The following is a 15,654-nucleotide window of genomic DNA, read 5'->3' on the forward strand; positions in this document are numbered from 1 at the left end:
AGGTTAATTAAATGTTTCAAGATGGTATATTGAAATTTAAATATAGCTACCTAGGATAAAATCCTAGCTCATCTGAAGTCAATAGCAAGAAAATTTTACCTGCAAATCTCACTATGTTTCAGAAGATATGTTAACAGAATAGCAACCAGCAACCAGACAAGAGGAAAAGGCCTCAAGCTGTGTAAGGGGAGGTTCAGACTGGACATCAGAAAGAATTTCTCCATGGAAAGGCTGCTCAGGCATTGGAACTGGCTCCCCAGGGAGGTGGTGGAGTCACCACCCCTGGAAGCATTCAAGAAGCAGCTGGACATGGCACTTAGTGCTATAGTCCAGTTGATGTGGTGGTGTTCAGTCAAATGTTGGACTTGGTGACCCTGGAGGTCTTTTCCAACCTTACTGATCCTGTGAAAAGGAGGCTTCAGTGAAAGGTTTCAGTCAAAAAACAGGAGGAAGAAAAGAACATGTTGCTTACTTTTTTTAGGTAAATGTCATGTAAATGAATCTACATGGCAATCTCTCTGGTCTTTTCAATGTTTCAAAAATTACTGTGAGTAATTTTTGGCTTTACTTTTATTAATTAATTATTTAGCAAGACTGTTTTGTAACTTTAAATTCAGTTTTAAATTGTATCATTACCTTGTACATTCCATGCTTTATGGAAGTGCAACCCAAGATTGTAGCAAACAGTGGTTTTTTTTTTTTCATGTCATATGTACAAAAGGATATAAAAATAGGTCCTTCATTAACATATGAAAATATCCTTAGGCCACAATGAAAAAAAATATAATACACTTTTATGGTGCAAGTATTCCTTTTAGTAAGAATATTATCTACAGGATACACTCATCTGATCAAGGATTTCAAAATCACATCCTTAGGTATCCAATGCATTTTCAATTAATTGATAGCTATGGTCTTCAGTGAGCTGTCCTAACAGTAAAAAAGAGACAAAGAACTTAATATAATCTTAGTTTTTTGTATTTCATCACACTATTCTGTTTGCTAATGGAGATATATTTCCCAAAACTGCCCATATGTTCCTCATAGTTTATAAAACAGTACTGAAAGAATACTGGACACATACAACTGCTAGTCTGAACACATGTAACACAACTATTTTGTGATGCAGTGTTGCAAATATGATTTATATTTTAAACTTTTAATAATTTTAGCTGCATATAAAACAGAAGTAGTAAGTTAAATTAGAGCACCTTTGTGAAATTTAAGGAATATAAAGATTATACCTTTTAAAATTTAAAGAAATACAACTGTTCTGTCTCAAGTTCACTATGCATCTGTCACATAAAAGGAAACTCATTTACATGTAATGAAGACATACATAAATATCAGAAATCCAAGGCACAATTTAAAAGTTAGGGATATAGCAAATCCTTGATTTTTTATTAAATTACTTGATACACCTTATTCTGGCATATCTAAAAATTTCAAAAAAGTGGTATTACCATAGTATCATTGAAGCTAAAAATGGAAACTGCCTATTCAAATATGTGGTTCAATCTCTTGCCAGCTTTAACTGAAACCCTTCCAAGACACTGCATGCATTGATAAGCCTTACTGTGTCATTCCATAATTGATCTAATCAGTAGGACCTTTCTTCTGATATTCATTGGCTCTTTACCTTGTTCCAAATTCATCATAGCTACACCTCCATACTTAGAAAAGCTCTTCCATGTATTTATCATAGAACAAATTACACATATTAGCAACTCAATCTTTCCGACTTCTTTCTCACTTCAACTAGTTTTGTTATTGTTCTCTGAGCTTTCAGAAGATTCTCCAATTCTTCACCCCTGAGGTAGCCAAAATATAAGACTGTACTCCAGAAATTACCTCAGCAACCACAAGTGTTCTGATTTACAGCTGCCTGATGCAGCTCTTCCACAAATGTACACACTTCTTTTGACATCAGTGAAGCCAGAAACAGACAGGTTTGCTGCCTACATTTTCAGGGCTTCGTACCACATTACTACATTTCAATCTTCTCTCTCTCACTAAGTATCCAAGTTTCCTCAAATGCATCACCTTTTCTCTAAATCTGCTAGGCTGTTAGATCAAAATCTACTAATTTGTTGGACCTCTCCCACTCAAGTATCATATAGTATAATATCATCTGTAACTTCTATCAGTATACTATAGATCCTTCCTGCAAATTATTGAAGACATGAAATAGAATTATGTCAACACAGTATAAACAATTAATGGGGAGGAAGCAATTAAAATTGCCCAATGGGGTGAATCAAAGCACAATTTATATTTTAAGATGATATTTTAAATATATTTTATCCCACTGAGCTACTGAAAAGAAGTCAAATATCTCACCATAGCTACAGATTTTCAATGCAATACTGATTTTTCTGCATACATAACATAAATGTAGAATAGGAAACATGCTGACAATCAACTTTGCACTGCAAAGGAGTCCCATTCCAGCCACTGATTAGAGAAAGGTAGGCACATCCTGTCTTCTCCTCAGCACAAGCTTTTAACCAGTTAATATTATATCTATTACCCTAAGTATCTTTAAAATTACAAATGAAAATACAGGGTGGTCTAAATTTGCACGGACAATCAAGAATTCAACTCTTTTCAAAAGTCCTTCTGGAATTCTGCATGTGATACTGTAATTCAAAAAACGTTAAACAACGTGCTACAGTACTTATAATTGGAAAGGTATTACTTAATATAAAGCTTAAATACCATTCAATTCACCTAGTCTGTGAAAAACATCATTACCTAATTTACACTCTGATTTCCAGAAGACTCACTTTCAGTACAGCTTATCAACTCTTCTGTTTTTGATAATGACTACAGGTCATAACAGAATTTTCAGAACAGAATGCACAGTAGCCAACTATTCTAATTCTTAATGCTACTCGTCAACTTATTGAAAATAAGAAAATATTTCTTTGAAGAAATGAACAATTAAAAACCAAAGGGAATCTGAGGATGAAAAGGTAGATCTCAAAATACATTAATTGCAAAAATAATACAGTCCACAGGCACAGGCACAGTTGTTTATTCTTGTTCCATGTTTTAAAACTTGGACTCAGAAAAATCAGAGGAAGTTTTGGGTCTTTACCCTCTCTTCTCTTCCTTTCCACTAAAAGCACCATGGTTACACAGCTTGATTCAATCATCCTTTTCCACAATCACTTCTCCGTGAAGCACCCTTCTTCTCTGCCGCAGCATGTGGAAGTAGAGTTGTGGAAATACTTGATCAAAGCACAAAAGAAAGCAAATTAGATGGAAAAATCCCATAATGGAAAACCACTATTTTACAGAATGATGAACTGAGTAAAAATTATGGTACACAGTGGTTGAGTTGATTAAGGTGAATAATAACAAGTCATGAACATTGCAGTCATTTAAAAACAGTAATTACTCAAAGCTCATTTATCCCTGAATAAATACCTGTGTTTAAGGAACTTCAACAGTTTCCTTGTAGAAACAGGATTTAACCACATTCTGGTAGTGCTTGAAGACTTCAAATCTGTCCTAAGCATTTTTGAAGACTAGGAGGAGGATACAAATTTACCCTATTTGTTCAAGTCTGAAGTAAGGAGATCCTTCTTTGCTGTCCCTCTGTCATCTATAATATTACTGTCCTACTGACAGTAGATCCTTATATTTAATGGCTAGAAAACTGGATTTATACCTGAAGTGTTATTACATAAACAGATATAAAACTGTTAGTAAGTTATCATACCTTAGAGTATTTTTTGTTGACATAAATCTCTCTTGTTGGCCTTCGTGACTTCTTGGGACAAAAAATTTAAGTGTGTGTTCATGTTGTAAAAGTCCATATTGAATGTTGCCTTCCCAAATGAATACCTTTCATGAATGGAGATCACAGACCCTTTAACTTCAGTTTTCCTGCTTTTCAATTTCCCTCTCTAATCTGCTGTCTCAATGTACAGATTATTTTAAGATATTATACATTCTATTAATAATAGTATCTAAAATATTACATTTGCCTAGTTTAGTCTAGCCCTATTCATGGTGGAATATCCGGTTGCTTTCTCCTTGTCTTCACTACTTAGGTAGCAGTGGAAATAGCACTGGGAGTGAAAGACAGATAGTCTCTCTGCTGTTACCTCCATGGCTTCTGGCATGCACAAGTACAAGGACAAACTGATTAAGCCAAGGACTGCAGATGTTCAGAGAGGTTTAGGGGGGGGTTGATTTCTGTGAAAGTGAAATCTTAGAGAATACTGCTTCAAGTTTTTCCTGAGCACACTTGAATGATGGTTTTTCCAAGGTAAATGGTTATTAGTAATAACAAGCCACAGCAAATCTCTGGCACAACTTACAGTTAAAAGTTTTAAAGTCATTACTTCAAAGTGGGAGAGGCACTATAAAGTCTCAGCAACACACATACAGACATTTCTGTCTGTAAGCAAAAACTTTTCTTACTTTGTCCAAGTCTGAGAAATAATTTTAGCATTTTCATTGAAATTTTAAAGACAGATTATGTTCCTAAGCAGATAACAGGACAGAAAATTTCTGCCTAACCAACTAAAGCACAGTAAAGCTTGGCACAACAGAAAGCAGGCTCTTCCAGTAGAAAGTGTTCAGCAAATTTTAATACTGGCAGGGTTTATAGCATCGCTGAAGATTTATTTTTATGATATTAAAATGTTTCTACAGTTAAACAGTACTTACATGGCACATAGGAGAACATGACAATAATAAGGAAGTAATAGTAGTCAAAGGAGACATTGTATTTGTTGGGAAGTCTCAGTGAAAACATTCCTGTTTTCTTCACGTAGGGTAAAGCAGCATATATGGTTAGCAGTTCACCTGCAACTCCAGCAGGATACAAAATGATAAAAAAGTTGTATCTGCATTGAAAAATAATTTTAAAAAACCTTGTGAGAAACACTCCATAAAATTAAAATTTTCTCTTATTATTAATGGCACAGAAATGTCTTAAAGTAGCTCCTACACCAGAATCAGGGATCACAGCCTAACTTGACACAAAACATCAGTTTCAGTTACTTTTGGTAGAGTTGCTTATATTGACAAGAGAATACCTTCCTCAGTGCTTTGTTTAAAAAACAGTGAAGTATCAGAATGTTTTTATCTCTTTCTAATAGAACAACCCTCAAATTTTTAGTCTCCAATAATGATTTTTTTAAAATGTACTTTTCTTACTCCTGTTGTCACTGACAGGATTCAGACCAGGACTTAATCTCAGATGATCCTACATATTTTCACCACAGTGCACACACACTGTGTCAACTGTATGTACTACAAATTGCTTGAAGATAATGACAATGTTGAAAAGCATCAGGAGCTTGTTTTGCTTGCTACAACATAGGAATACTACATTCACCACTAATGGAAATTGGAATAAAAAGAGAAAATTACAGTGCCAGAAACTTATCAGATCCATTTTAAAGTGAGATGATGTTCAAATAAAAGGCAAAGCATCCAGTTGAAAGAAAATGTGGTTTGAATGCCAAAGGCCATGTAGGCAGTGACAAAATTAAAATTGCAAGAAATAGGCTATGTGCTGTCCTGTCACACAGTGCACCACGGATATGCAAGGTTCCCCTACAGAACAATTCTCCAGTTCATATAGGGAACAGCAATGAGAGCTGTCACACAAAGAGAAAGGTACAATGTGCACTCTCTGACCAAAAGAAATGAGATCCAAAACTGCAGCAACTAAGCATGAAATCCTCCTAGAAGCAAAAGGACTTAAAAGACTCACAGATGAGAGGAATCACAGAATAGTTCAGGTTGGAAGGGACCACAATGACTCATCTGGTCCAGCCTCCCCACTCAAGCAGGGTTTTCCTAAGGCACATGGAACAGCATTGTGTGCAGATGGGTTTGAACATCTCCAGAGAGGGAGACACTGGATTGTCTCTCTGGACAATCTGTTCCAGTGCTTGGTCACCTGCACCCTAAAGAAGTTCTTCCTCATAGTCATGTGGCACTTCCTGTGCATCAGTTTCTGCCCTTTGCCTCTTGTCCTATTGCTTGGCAGCAAGAATGCAGATTAGATAAGAAGGAACTAATGCCTTACATACTGTTTGTCTCTATACAGTTATAAGCTAAAGATCAGAATTTCCATCACTCTTGGTACTGAATTCATGCCCAGTTGTGCTGTTTGTTTATCCATAAATCTTGAAGGGATATTTTAGACTCTATGAAAAAATAATATATTTTCAAATGTTTTGTTTATATTAATATTTCACCATATGTCTTTTCAGTGAGAATGTTGGTTTTCCCTACTGTCTATATTAAGGAAACAAAATTCTGTTATTCAAGGCACACTGACCTGATGGCAAAAATTATTATCTGTCAATGTAATTTGTTCTGAGTGCATTTCTCTTTCTGAAGTCTGTATAAAAAACTACTGATCATAGCCAATCTGACTATCTCTAAGTTTGTCATTTAGTGCTTAGACAAGTCTCTCACTTAGGCACTAGCAAAAAGGAAATAAGAATGGACATAAACATCAGACATATCAAAGAAGTGCATTAGAAGCATCAAACTGGCATCATCTATAAAACAAAAATAAAGGAAAACAACAAACAAACTGTTTTAAATAAGAGTCGCCTGTGCTGAATGTAGGTTAGATATTATTCTTCTAACATAATAAGTCTGCCTTACATGTATTTTTCCAATAATGACTACATAGAATACTATTCCAGTTAAGTATCCTGATAAACATACACAGTCTCTGTAGTGTATGTGATTTAGTGTCCAGCCTTAAGAATGCTTCAAAATCAAAATAGTTTTGATTTGGAACTCAATTTTTGGTGGCCTAAACTAAGTCAATATTTAACTTCACTACAAGGATACAATCTTACAAAAGCTCTGATAAAGCAGAACTTCTTACAAAGTAATAAGACAGATTGAGTGACAACAACTCCCACATTTTCAAAAAACTAACATCCACAAAGACTAGCACAGGTGCTTAATTTTGGGCACTGTATTCAGAATATCGTAAAGAGTCATACTGCAAATTAAAAGATGAGATAAAATTAAAAAGATAGAGAAAAAAAATCAGAGTAAGTGAAAAAAAAAGAATTAGAGTAAGGGAAAGCAGAGTTCAAACTGTGAGACACAGAAAACAAAGAAAAAACCATACTCCAAAAACCTCAGCTAAAATATTTTTAACATATTAAACCAAGCAACAACGATCCCAAGTACAGAAAGCAACTGACTTGCACTTTGCTGACACATAACCAAAGCTCAAACACCTGCTCTCCTGTGTGTTAGTTCAGCATGCATGAAACCAACATGCACAGAATCATGAGAAACTCAAGTGCAAGACATCTCCACCTGGCCCATTTAATGAAGTATGGCAAATGGTTGAGCAGGTTGAATGTGTAGAAGGAATATCGAGTAATCTCTGTCACAGTCCATACGACCAGAAAAAGAATAACGCTCTCCTCATTCTGGATCTGCAGAAGTATAAAGAACCAACATTTTCTTCACCCTTAGGCTTCTTTTCTGTGCAAACTGCAATAGACTTCTCTTTAAGATATATAGAACAGAACTAATACCTTGTAAAGGAAGAAGATTTTGGCACAAAAGTGATATGCTGAAACCATTATCATATGTGTTTACTAACATACAGACATTTGTCAACTGAACAATCTTCATCCATTATGCAAATATCAAAATATAAAACCCTATAATTATGCTTATTCTTCCTCTTTATTCTCTTCCTACATGGCACTAAACTATCTAACTATCCCTCTTCTATTTGTAGTTTACCTACTTGTTTATGTTTTTCCTCAAAACAACAAGAACAACAAAATGCTACAGAAGGTATGTTCTTCTCATAATCACTTTTTAATCATTCTGCATTTCACTACTTCTTTTCCTAGATTTTCTCTTACTTTTTAATATGCTTCTTCTTCAATATATAATGCACATCTCCATGAAACTTTAGACAAAAGGAATTGCTTTATATAACCTACTAACTGGAACTTGGTCACAGATGATCCAGTTTGGCAGACTTCGGGGAGCTCTGAGATAGTTAAGAAGCTGGAGCACAGATGGCTCACTAAATGAAGAGTAGTTGGTAGATCAGGAGCTTTGGGTAAACTCACTCAACAATCCCATGTAAGATTTAAGTTCTGAGTCATTAAACTGCCTCATCAGTAAGTAGCACATCTCTGCTGCTTCAAAACACCAGTTATTTTTCACTCTGAGCGAACAAATAAACAAAAGTCCCCAAATACAAAGAAGGCACCTGGGGATCTATTACAAACACTACCTTCTGTGAGGAAGAATTACACACAAGTAATTTTCTTTCCTTTAAGAGGGGAGGAATTTTGTAATACACTTTTATGCCTGAAGGCTGAAAAGCTCCAGGGATGTCTTTGAAATAGAATAAAGCAACACAAGTTTTGTTAAAATTATAAAAAAGGGAAATGATTTTTCAAAATAAAATGCAACATGGTGACAAAGCTTAATATATCTCCAAGATGCTGAAAATCCAGGACTCTGACAAAAGTCAAAAAAAATTATAAGTGCTCATAAAATCATACCCTCAATATGTCAGTCAAAGGTGGTGCAATTTTAGCAGAAGGATCTCACCAACCTCATAAAGAAAATGGAGACACAAAAATAGCACCAAAATCACAAACAAATAGCAGCAACTGAAGTGCAAAGACACCCAAACAGATACGCAAAGGTAAAGACAGAATTAGGCTGTCCTTTGCCTCATGCAATTAGAGACAAACATTGATAACTCAAACTTGGATTCATGTCACAATGCTAAATCCAAGCAGAAGAGCTTTAAATAAGTATGCAGAGAATTCCAATCTGCTGCCTTGCAAATCTGCAGTCAAGTGGGGAGGTCTGGATCTGGCTATTATCACTGACGTGCCTCTCACCACCTAAAGTGACCCTGAACATTCATGCCTGCTAAGCAATAGCAGCATGAAATACAATCAGAGACACATTCAAACGTATTTCTTCTTGGACACAGCTTGGCCTACAGTAGTGTAGATAGACGAAATAAAAGAAATTGCTGGATATGCTTAAGATTTAGTCTACTGCATATAATAAAAAAAGACAAAATGCAGTGCTATAATCCAGCTCACGTGTAAATATTCAATATAAGAATCTTGTTAATCTTTGAGACATTTTGCCTTACAGAAAAATATAAAAAGTTAGCTTACAAGAAAAAGAAAAACCCCAAACCAAACTAAACCAAAACAAAAAAACCCCAAACAAACCGAAAAAACAAACAACACAAGAAAAAAGAACAAAAAAATTAACACTATGAAAAGCCTATTGAATTTACTCCATGTCAAAGGAAAAAATGCAGTGTAGAAAACAAGTCCTCTTGTGAAATGAAATGAAGATTTGATAACTGAGGCAGGTGCTAGGATAATTCATCTGCAGAAAGGCCTCTGCCATCTGCTGGTGAGACAGTTTAATGGCTCAGCTTTTCAAGTTCTGAAGAAATTCAGGAGCACAAAACCTATCACTTAATTTTTTTACATGCCTTTCATAGAAAGCACACCTCACAAACTGAACCTAATGACCTACTACTAGTTGTGAACTGCTTGCTTCATTCCACTAATGGATCACTAGCCTTACAACAGCTACCCAAAGCCAGGCAAATAAGCCATTTTCATTTACACAGGTGCTTAAGTGCCATTGTGACACACTGGATGTCATCAAATGTTAAGATTACCATAACATTAAAATTTTGAGAGGGTTTCTAAAAAAAATAGCAAAATCACAACCATATTTATCCATGTGAATTCAAGACATAAATTTAAAGACATAAATTCACCTTTTATTTAGAATAATTCAGCAAGTGCTAATTAAAATTTCTGAAAGGGAACTGTTAACACTAGGGTAGTTTTGCTTGTAAATGATAGGAGTAGTCATTGATTTCATTTAGGCAGACCACAGAAGGCATGATGCTGAAAACACTGCTGATTCACAGCTTAGACCCAGACTCTGTCTCCTGGCAAGAATCACACAAATTCTGTTTTGTAACCCTAACTTCCAAACTTGCACTCAAATATGTAAGCGTTCTCTACGGGAATATAATTAATTTCTACCTTGGTCTTCCTTCTGAAATGAGAACTGTAGTAATAGCTTCTCCTTGAAAGCAACCAAAACATAATTTGCTCAGACACATACCTGTTTTATACTGTGTGCAATGAACCACACCATGAAGATTCTTGAACTCACTTGGACCCCAGTCACAAGCACAGATGTGCGAACTATTCCTTGAAAAGAGAAACATGTTATCTCTGCTCCACAATTCATGTTTTCACTAGTTACAGGAGAAACTAAAACAAAGAACTCACCAACTGCACAGTGGATTACCTGTAAATAAAAATAAGTCAGAGGTTACTGATGTGCAGCATGTTACTAGCTACCCTATAAATAAGGCCTTTTGATATTAATATAAACCTAGGCTCAATTCTGGTTTTTGTCTCCCACTAACAGTCTTAAAAATAAATAAATACATGGCAGAGCCCTGGCAGTCAGTGTTGGGATGGTCTCAATGTCTGAGCTATGCAAATACATGAAAGACATTTGTTTTCCAAATTAATTGTAAATATTAGACATTTAGATACTTACAAAGCAATTTATTCAACTGGTAAGCTTCTCTTCCTTTACCTTACTCAAAGAAGAATTTTACAGGACAGTGTAGAGGAAGTCACATAAGGAACGCTAAACACACAGCAATTTTAAAATGTTCTGCATTCGTTACAGATTAATAACATTATTATACTTTTGTCAATGATAGCTATGAAGCTTTAGATACAGTGTATTTTCTGGTCAGTAATGTTTATCAAATGAAGTGCTTTTAATTATTTTGGCAGGTTTGAATAGAATTACTTACAGTGAAAGTTTAACAGCACAAAAGCCTATATGCAGCTGGTGACATGATATTAACAGTTGTTTGAACTAGAGACATTGTAGGCAGATTGAGAAAAAAAATTAAAATGTAGATAGACATTCTTTCCTGTGCCTGGAAGTGCTCCATAAACCCAGCGATAAAGCTTCATTCCACAGATGTACCAGAACTGAGACCACTAGTGCATAGTTTGCAAAAGTATTACTTAAAGAATACTTTGCACATCTTGCACAGACCTCGTTGTAATGGATTATATAGGGTGTGTGAATCCCGTCTTGAAATAAGCAGAAGCAGGAAAGGCACAGAAGGATAGTAAGTCCAGTATAAAGAATATAAGGTAAGCTATAATCTCTGAGATGGTGACATCTACTACACTAGAGGGCTGATCTGCTGGCTGAAATGCCTTCAAGATTTTGCCTTTTGCATTAAAGACTCTCAAATCAAAGCAGTTCCTAGGCACTGATTTAAAGAAATATTAGAATTAAGTCTGAAAAACACATGCTGATTTCTTTCAAGTAATTACCTTGTCCCACCCCCAAAACTTCATTAAATAATAAAGTAAAAAGGACTTTTAGTACTAATATAATATTTTTATTTTAAATTCAGGATAATAATGTATTTTGTCTATGATATGCAGCATCCAGTAAAGCAAACTAATGTTTAAAATTTACCTCAAGCAAAGCAAATGTCTGGAAAAATTTAAGCGTCTTTTGAACGCTTCTGAATAAGCCTCTATGTGTTCCTTTCTGTATATAAAACCGCACCATGGCAATACCTAATACCAGCCACCTATAAAAGAAAGAGAATGGATACATTTCAAATTAGAATTCTAAAAATATCCATCCATCGTAAATAATTTAGTAGAGTATTTTTCTTCACAGGTTAACTTTGATTCTTCACTTGTCGGTGTTCTTAGATCATCAAAAAATGTCTTTAGACATAAATAGTATATAATATTATGTAAACATTACACTTCATCTCTTTACTTGGAAAGTAATGGAGAACAACTTGTTGCCTTCTGAGGATTGACTTAATTGAGGGAACCCCCCAAAACCACCCATCCATCAGACTTTTCTCCAGCAGTGACTACGTATTTTTACTATTAAATCCTCATGCATCTTGACTATTAAATACTGTTATTTGAAACCACATGATGAGCTTGGCACTGAAGTCACTGTTTGAGTTGCAAGTTTGTCAAAGGACTGCAATTTATGCACATTTTAATGCTCCTGTTTGCGAATGTACAAACAAAGGTACCACTACAATTATGTTGTCCAAAGTGTTGAGAAGTGTTTTAAAAGTTAACTTAAATATCAGGCTCCAAAGTGCTGGAAGATGGGTGTCCTATGCTCCTAACTTCAAGATGCAGACATATTTAACTAGCACATTTGGGGGGTTGGATAAATTTATTTTGGTTTTTTTAGGAAACTGAACAATGATGACAACTAATAACCCTTCCAAAGTAAAGGAAAGAAAAAGTAACAGTATCTTTTAATTATAGTCGAATTTGACATAAAACTTATATTGAGATTTAGCATGTAAACTGAGATAAAAAATAAACATCTCAACTGCAGGTTGATCCCACCACCTGCACAGACTCTCCAAAATAATCCAAGGCATGAGGAATTCCTTCCATCTAATAAACCCATTTTTATATAATAAGGATTCTGAAAACAGTGTACTATATCTTCCTTAATCATGGGATTGACTGGGTAGGAATGGACCTTAGAGATCTAGTTCCACCCCCCTCTGCCGTAAGCAGGGACACCTTCCACTGGACAAGGTCACTCAGGGCCCCGTCCAACCTGGCTTTGAACACGTCCAGGAATGGGGCATCCAGGGGTTTTTTGGGCAACTTCTGCAAGTGCCTCACTACCCTCTGAGTAAAGAATTTCTTTCCAATATCTAATCTAAACCTGCCTTCTTTCAGTTCAAACCCATTCTATTTAATTCTACCACTATAAGCACTTGTGAAAAGTCCCTCTCCAGCTCTCTTGTGGGCTTCCGTCAGGAAGTGAAATTATGTCACCCTGGAGCCTTCCATTCTCCAGACTGAAAAAACCCAACTCTCTCAGCCTTTCAGACCTATATCTCATTCTTAAAACACCACATTAGCAAGGAGACTGAAAACTTCAGGTTTCAATCCAAAAAAACTAAGAAAGTACAAAAATTCTTTAACATAGACATAGGTATAACAAGAGCTATGGATGGCTATTTTGAGAGGTAAAAATAAAAATCAAAAGTGACAAAAATTTTAGTTTAATGTCTTCTCTGAAATTGCTGGGAACAATTACTCAGTCCTTTCATTCTCCACAAAGCCATAGCAAGTATATTCTACAGCAACATGAGCTCTGGCTAAGGAAGGGCCCAAGTCACAAAGCAGAAGGGCTTCAGAAATCAGAGACAGATTCAGAGAGATTATAAACATTCAGAGAAATATTTACATAAACATTTGGACCAATATTTAACTCATCCTCTTGTAGTCCTCCCTGAGCATAAGGTATAGGCTAGCACTGGAAACAGGGTACCTGGAAACAGTAATATTTGGTCAGATCCCCCCTGGTGTAGGATCATGGGAGCTGCCTGGATCCTGACAACTCCTGCTCACCTCGCATGGCACGGATTTCAGTATCAGCCCTAACAGCTCCCGCGCACGGCGGCCACTGCTATGCAGTCACTTGGTGTGCCCCATTCCAGCACTTCATGACAGCGTTTCAGACTCACATAGAGCTAGCCAGGCTTCCCCACACAGCAGGAATGATTCCCCTCTTTGATCCCTTCTACTTTAAGCCCATGAATCTGATCTGTCAGTGCTCCAAAATTTTCCCCTACAAGTGTTGCTTAGATTTTATAATGGATTTTAAATATGAGTGCATTTATTTCAGGTTGTCTCCAACCCCTGTGGAAACGGAGAATTACTGGAATATCACTGGCAGTCTTTCACAGTAGAGCTGCCTCATTTTACAGTGAAGTGTTTGACAAGAGGAAGGTGATAGTGAGTTTACATCCAGCTGGCAGCACAAATGTGGCAGCAACAGCTCTGTATGTGACTTAGACTGACAAGTCATAATACATTTAACCTAACACGGCATTTTCTGCATCTCATTGCACAACCAAAGTATGAGCATTGCACAGAGAAGTAATCTTGGACTACACTCAGAATCAAAGACAGCAAATGTATTTTTCTCAAAGGATTTTTTATGTGGACATAAATTTCTGTAGATAGATTTATTCAGCTGTCAATGGCTTTGACTTTGGATCTCAGGAAAGTCCTCATACTGATTATTGCAAATCACCAGGAAATGGAAAACACTTTCTGTAATAAAGGCAGAATCTCCAGTTGAGACTTTCAGCAAGACTGAGTATTGATCTGTCATTTTAGTCCCTTAAATCTGTTTAGAAACAAAGACAAGCTGCAGGGTTTTTTTTTTATTAGAATGGTTGTTAACATGTAGTTATACATTAGTTTGTTAAAACTCCAGAAACATTTTTCTATATTGCACTACCTGGACAACTAGACAAATATACTGTTCTAGTTAAATATTTATCTTGCGTATCGTCTCTGTTAAGTGTAACTGTATTTAAAATATTTTTTTTTCTCTTAAATTGTACCCATAAATGATTATAAGTATTTATTCCTACCTCTTTTTTTTCTGTTTCCACATTAAAAAAAAAAAATCAGATTTTGCATGTCTTAATTTCTTTTTATATTAATGGAAAATGAGAGAGAAGGAAGTGGGAGATATTGATACAGCACCTAAGGTCAAAACTTATATGGTTCGATAATCTTTTAGAGACATATAAAAGTCAGTGGCAAGACTCAGTGTTCATTAGCAAATTCACACATGGAGCACAAGACTGGTAATTCAATGAGGTAACATTAACCTCACGTAAAAGCACTTTTCAAAAAGTGCTGCAGTAATATATGAACAGACTTTAATACATACTCAAGACTCACAGTTGCTAGTGAGAAGAAAGCCATTACGATCACATTCCTGGCTTTCTCCAGCAGTGCTTGAGCTCCTGCCTCAACTGCGGCGTGTTAGTTTTACTCTACGGGATTCGAAGGGCAGTGAGACCACCCATTAGTAACCAAAGTAAAACTGTTCCCATGATGAATATCACACTAGAAGTTGTAAATTTTTTCATTCTTAGCTTTCTTTTAAACACGTGGAAATGAATAGGTTGAGGTTTTTTCCGCAAGAGCTAGCGAACAGGGAAAATTTTCAAGAAGTGAGAATATGTGCTTCGAGCACTAACCACATAAACGTGACTGCTCTTATGATCTGTTATTCACAATAAATATCGTCTTTCCTCACAGCAAAGCCTCGCAGCACGGAGCACAAGCTCAAATGAACCTCTTGGGCTACTCTTCCTCCTCCACCGGTCCTGCTCATCGCTCCTGCCCGGGGCCGGGCTGGCTTTGGACAGCTCAGCGAGCCGGGAGCCGGGGCGGGCTCTGCTCGCTCACAGCCCGGGCGCACCGACCCGAGCGCGCCGCCCTGCACGGGACCCCGGCGCTGAAGCCCCCGGCGGCACCGAGGAGAGGATCGGCTCCCCGCGGAGGGCCAGCAGCCCCCTCCGCATCCGGCGAGGCCGCGCCGCGGGACGCGGCTCCCCCGCCCGGCATTCCGGTCCCGGCTATACTTAACCTCCGCGGCGGGCGCGGGGTGACGCGCCGGCGGCTGGCAGCGCTGCACCGTATTAGGCAATGCTCGGCAGGCGAGGAGAGCCACGCTGCCGGCGGCTCCCCCGCGTCCCGGCTCTATTCCTTG

The 15,654-nt window shown here is 36.9% G+C and overlaps 1 protein-coding gene across 2 annotated transcripts in view; it reads right to left on the bottom strand.

Moving 5' to 3' along the window:
- Positions 1–3,021: 3,021 nt before the first annotated feature.
- HACD1 (3-hydroxyacyl-CoA dehydratase 1) overlaps positions 3,022–15,654 on the bottom strand; it is a 12,974-nt gene continuing 341 nt past the window's right edge. The window contains exons 2-7 of one of the 2 annotated variants that reach the window (XM_041408499.1): positions 11,551–11,668; positions 10,323–10,341; positions 10,153–10,235; positions 7,321–7,442; positions 4,684–4,862; positions 3,022–3,233 (exon numbers count right to left, since the gene is read on the bottom strand). In XM_041408499.1, coding sequence (XP_041264433.1) covers positions 3,151–3,233; positions 4,684–4,862; positions 7,321–7,442; positions 10,153–10,235; positions 10,323–10,341; positions 11,551–11,668 — 604 coding nt within the window. In that variant the 3' untranslated portion in view covers positions 3,022–3,150. Of the gene's footprint in view, positions 3,234–4,683; positions 4,863–7,320; positions 7,443–10,152; positions 10,242–10,322; positions 10,342–11,550; positions 11,669–15,654 lie in introns of both variants that reach the window. The other variant, XM_041408498.1, reaches the window with a different exon arrangement.

This window comes from Onychostruthus taczanowskii, unplaced genomic scaffold (genome assembly GCF_017590055.1).
Source record: "Onychostruthus taczanowskii isolate IOZ18803 unplaced genomic scaffold, ASM1759005v1 scaffold3, whole genome shotgun sequence".
NCBI classification, from domain to species: Eukaryota; Metazoa; Chordata; class Aves; order Passeriformes; family Passeridae; genus Onychostruthus; species Onychostruthus taczanowskii.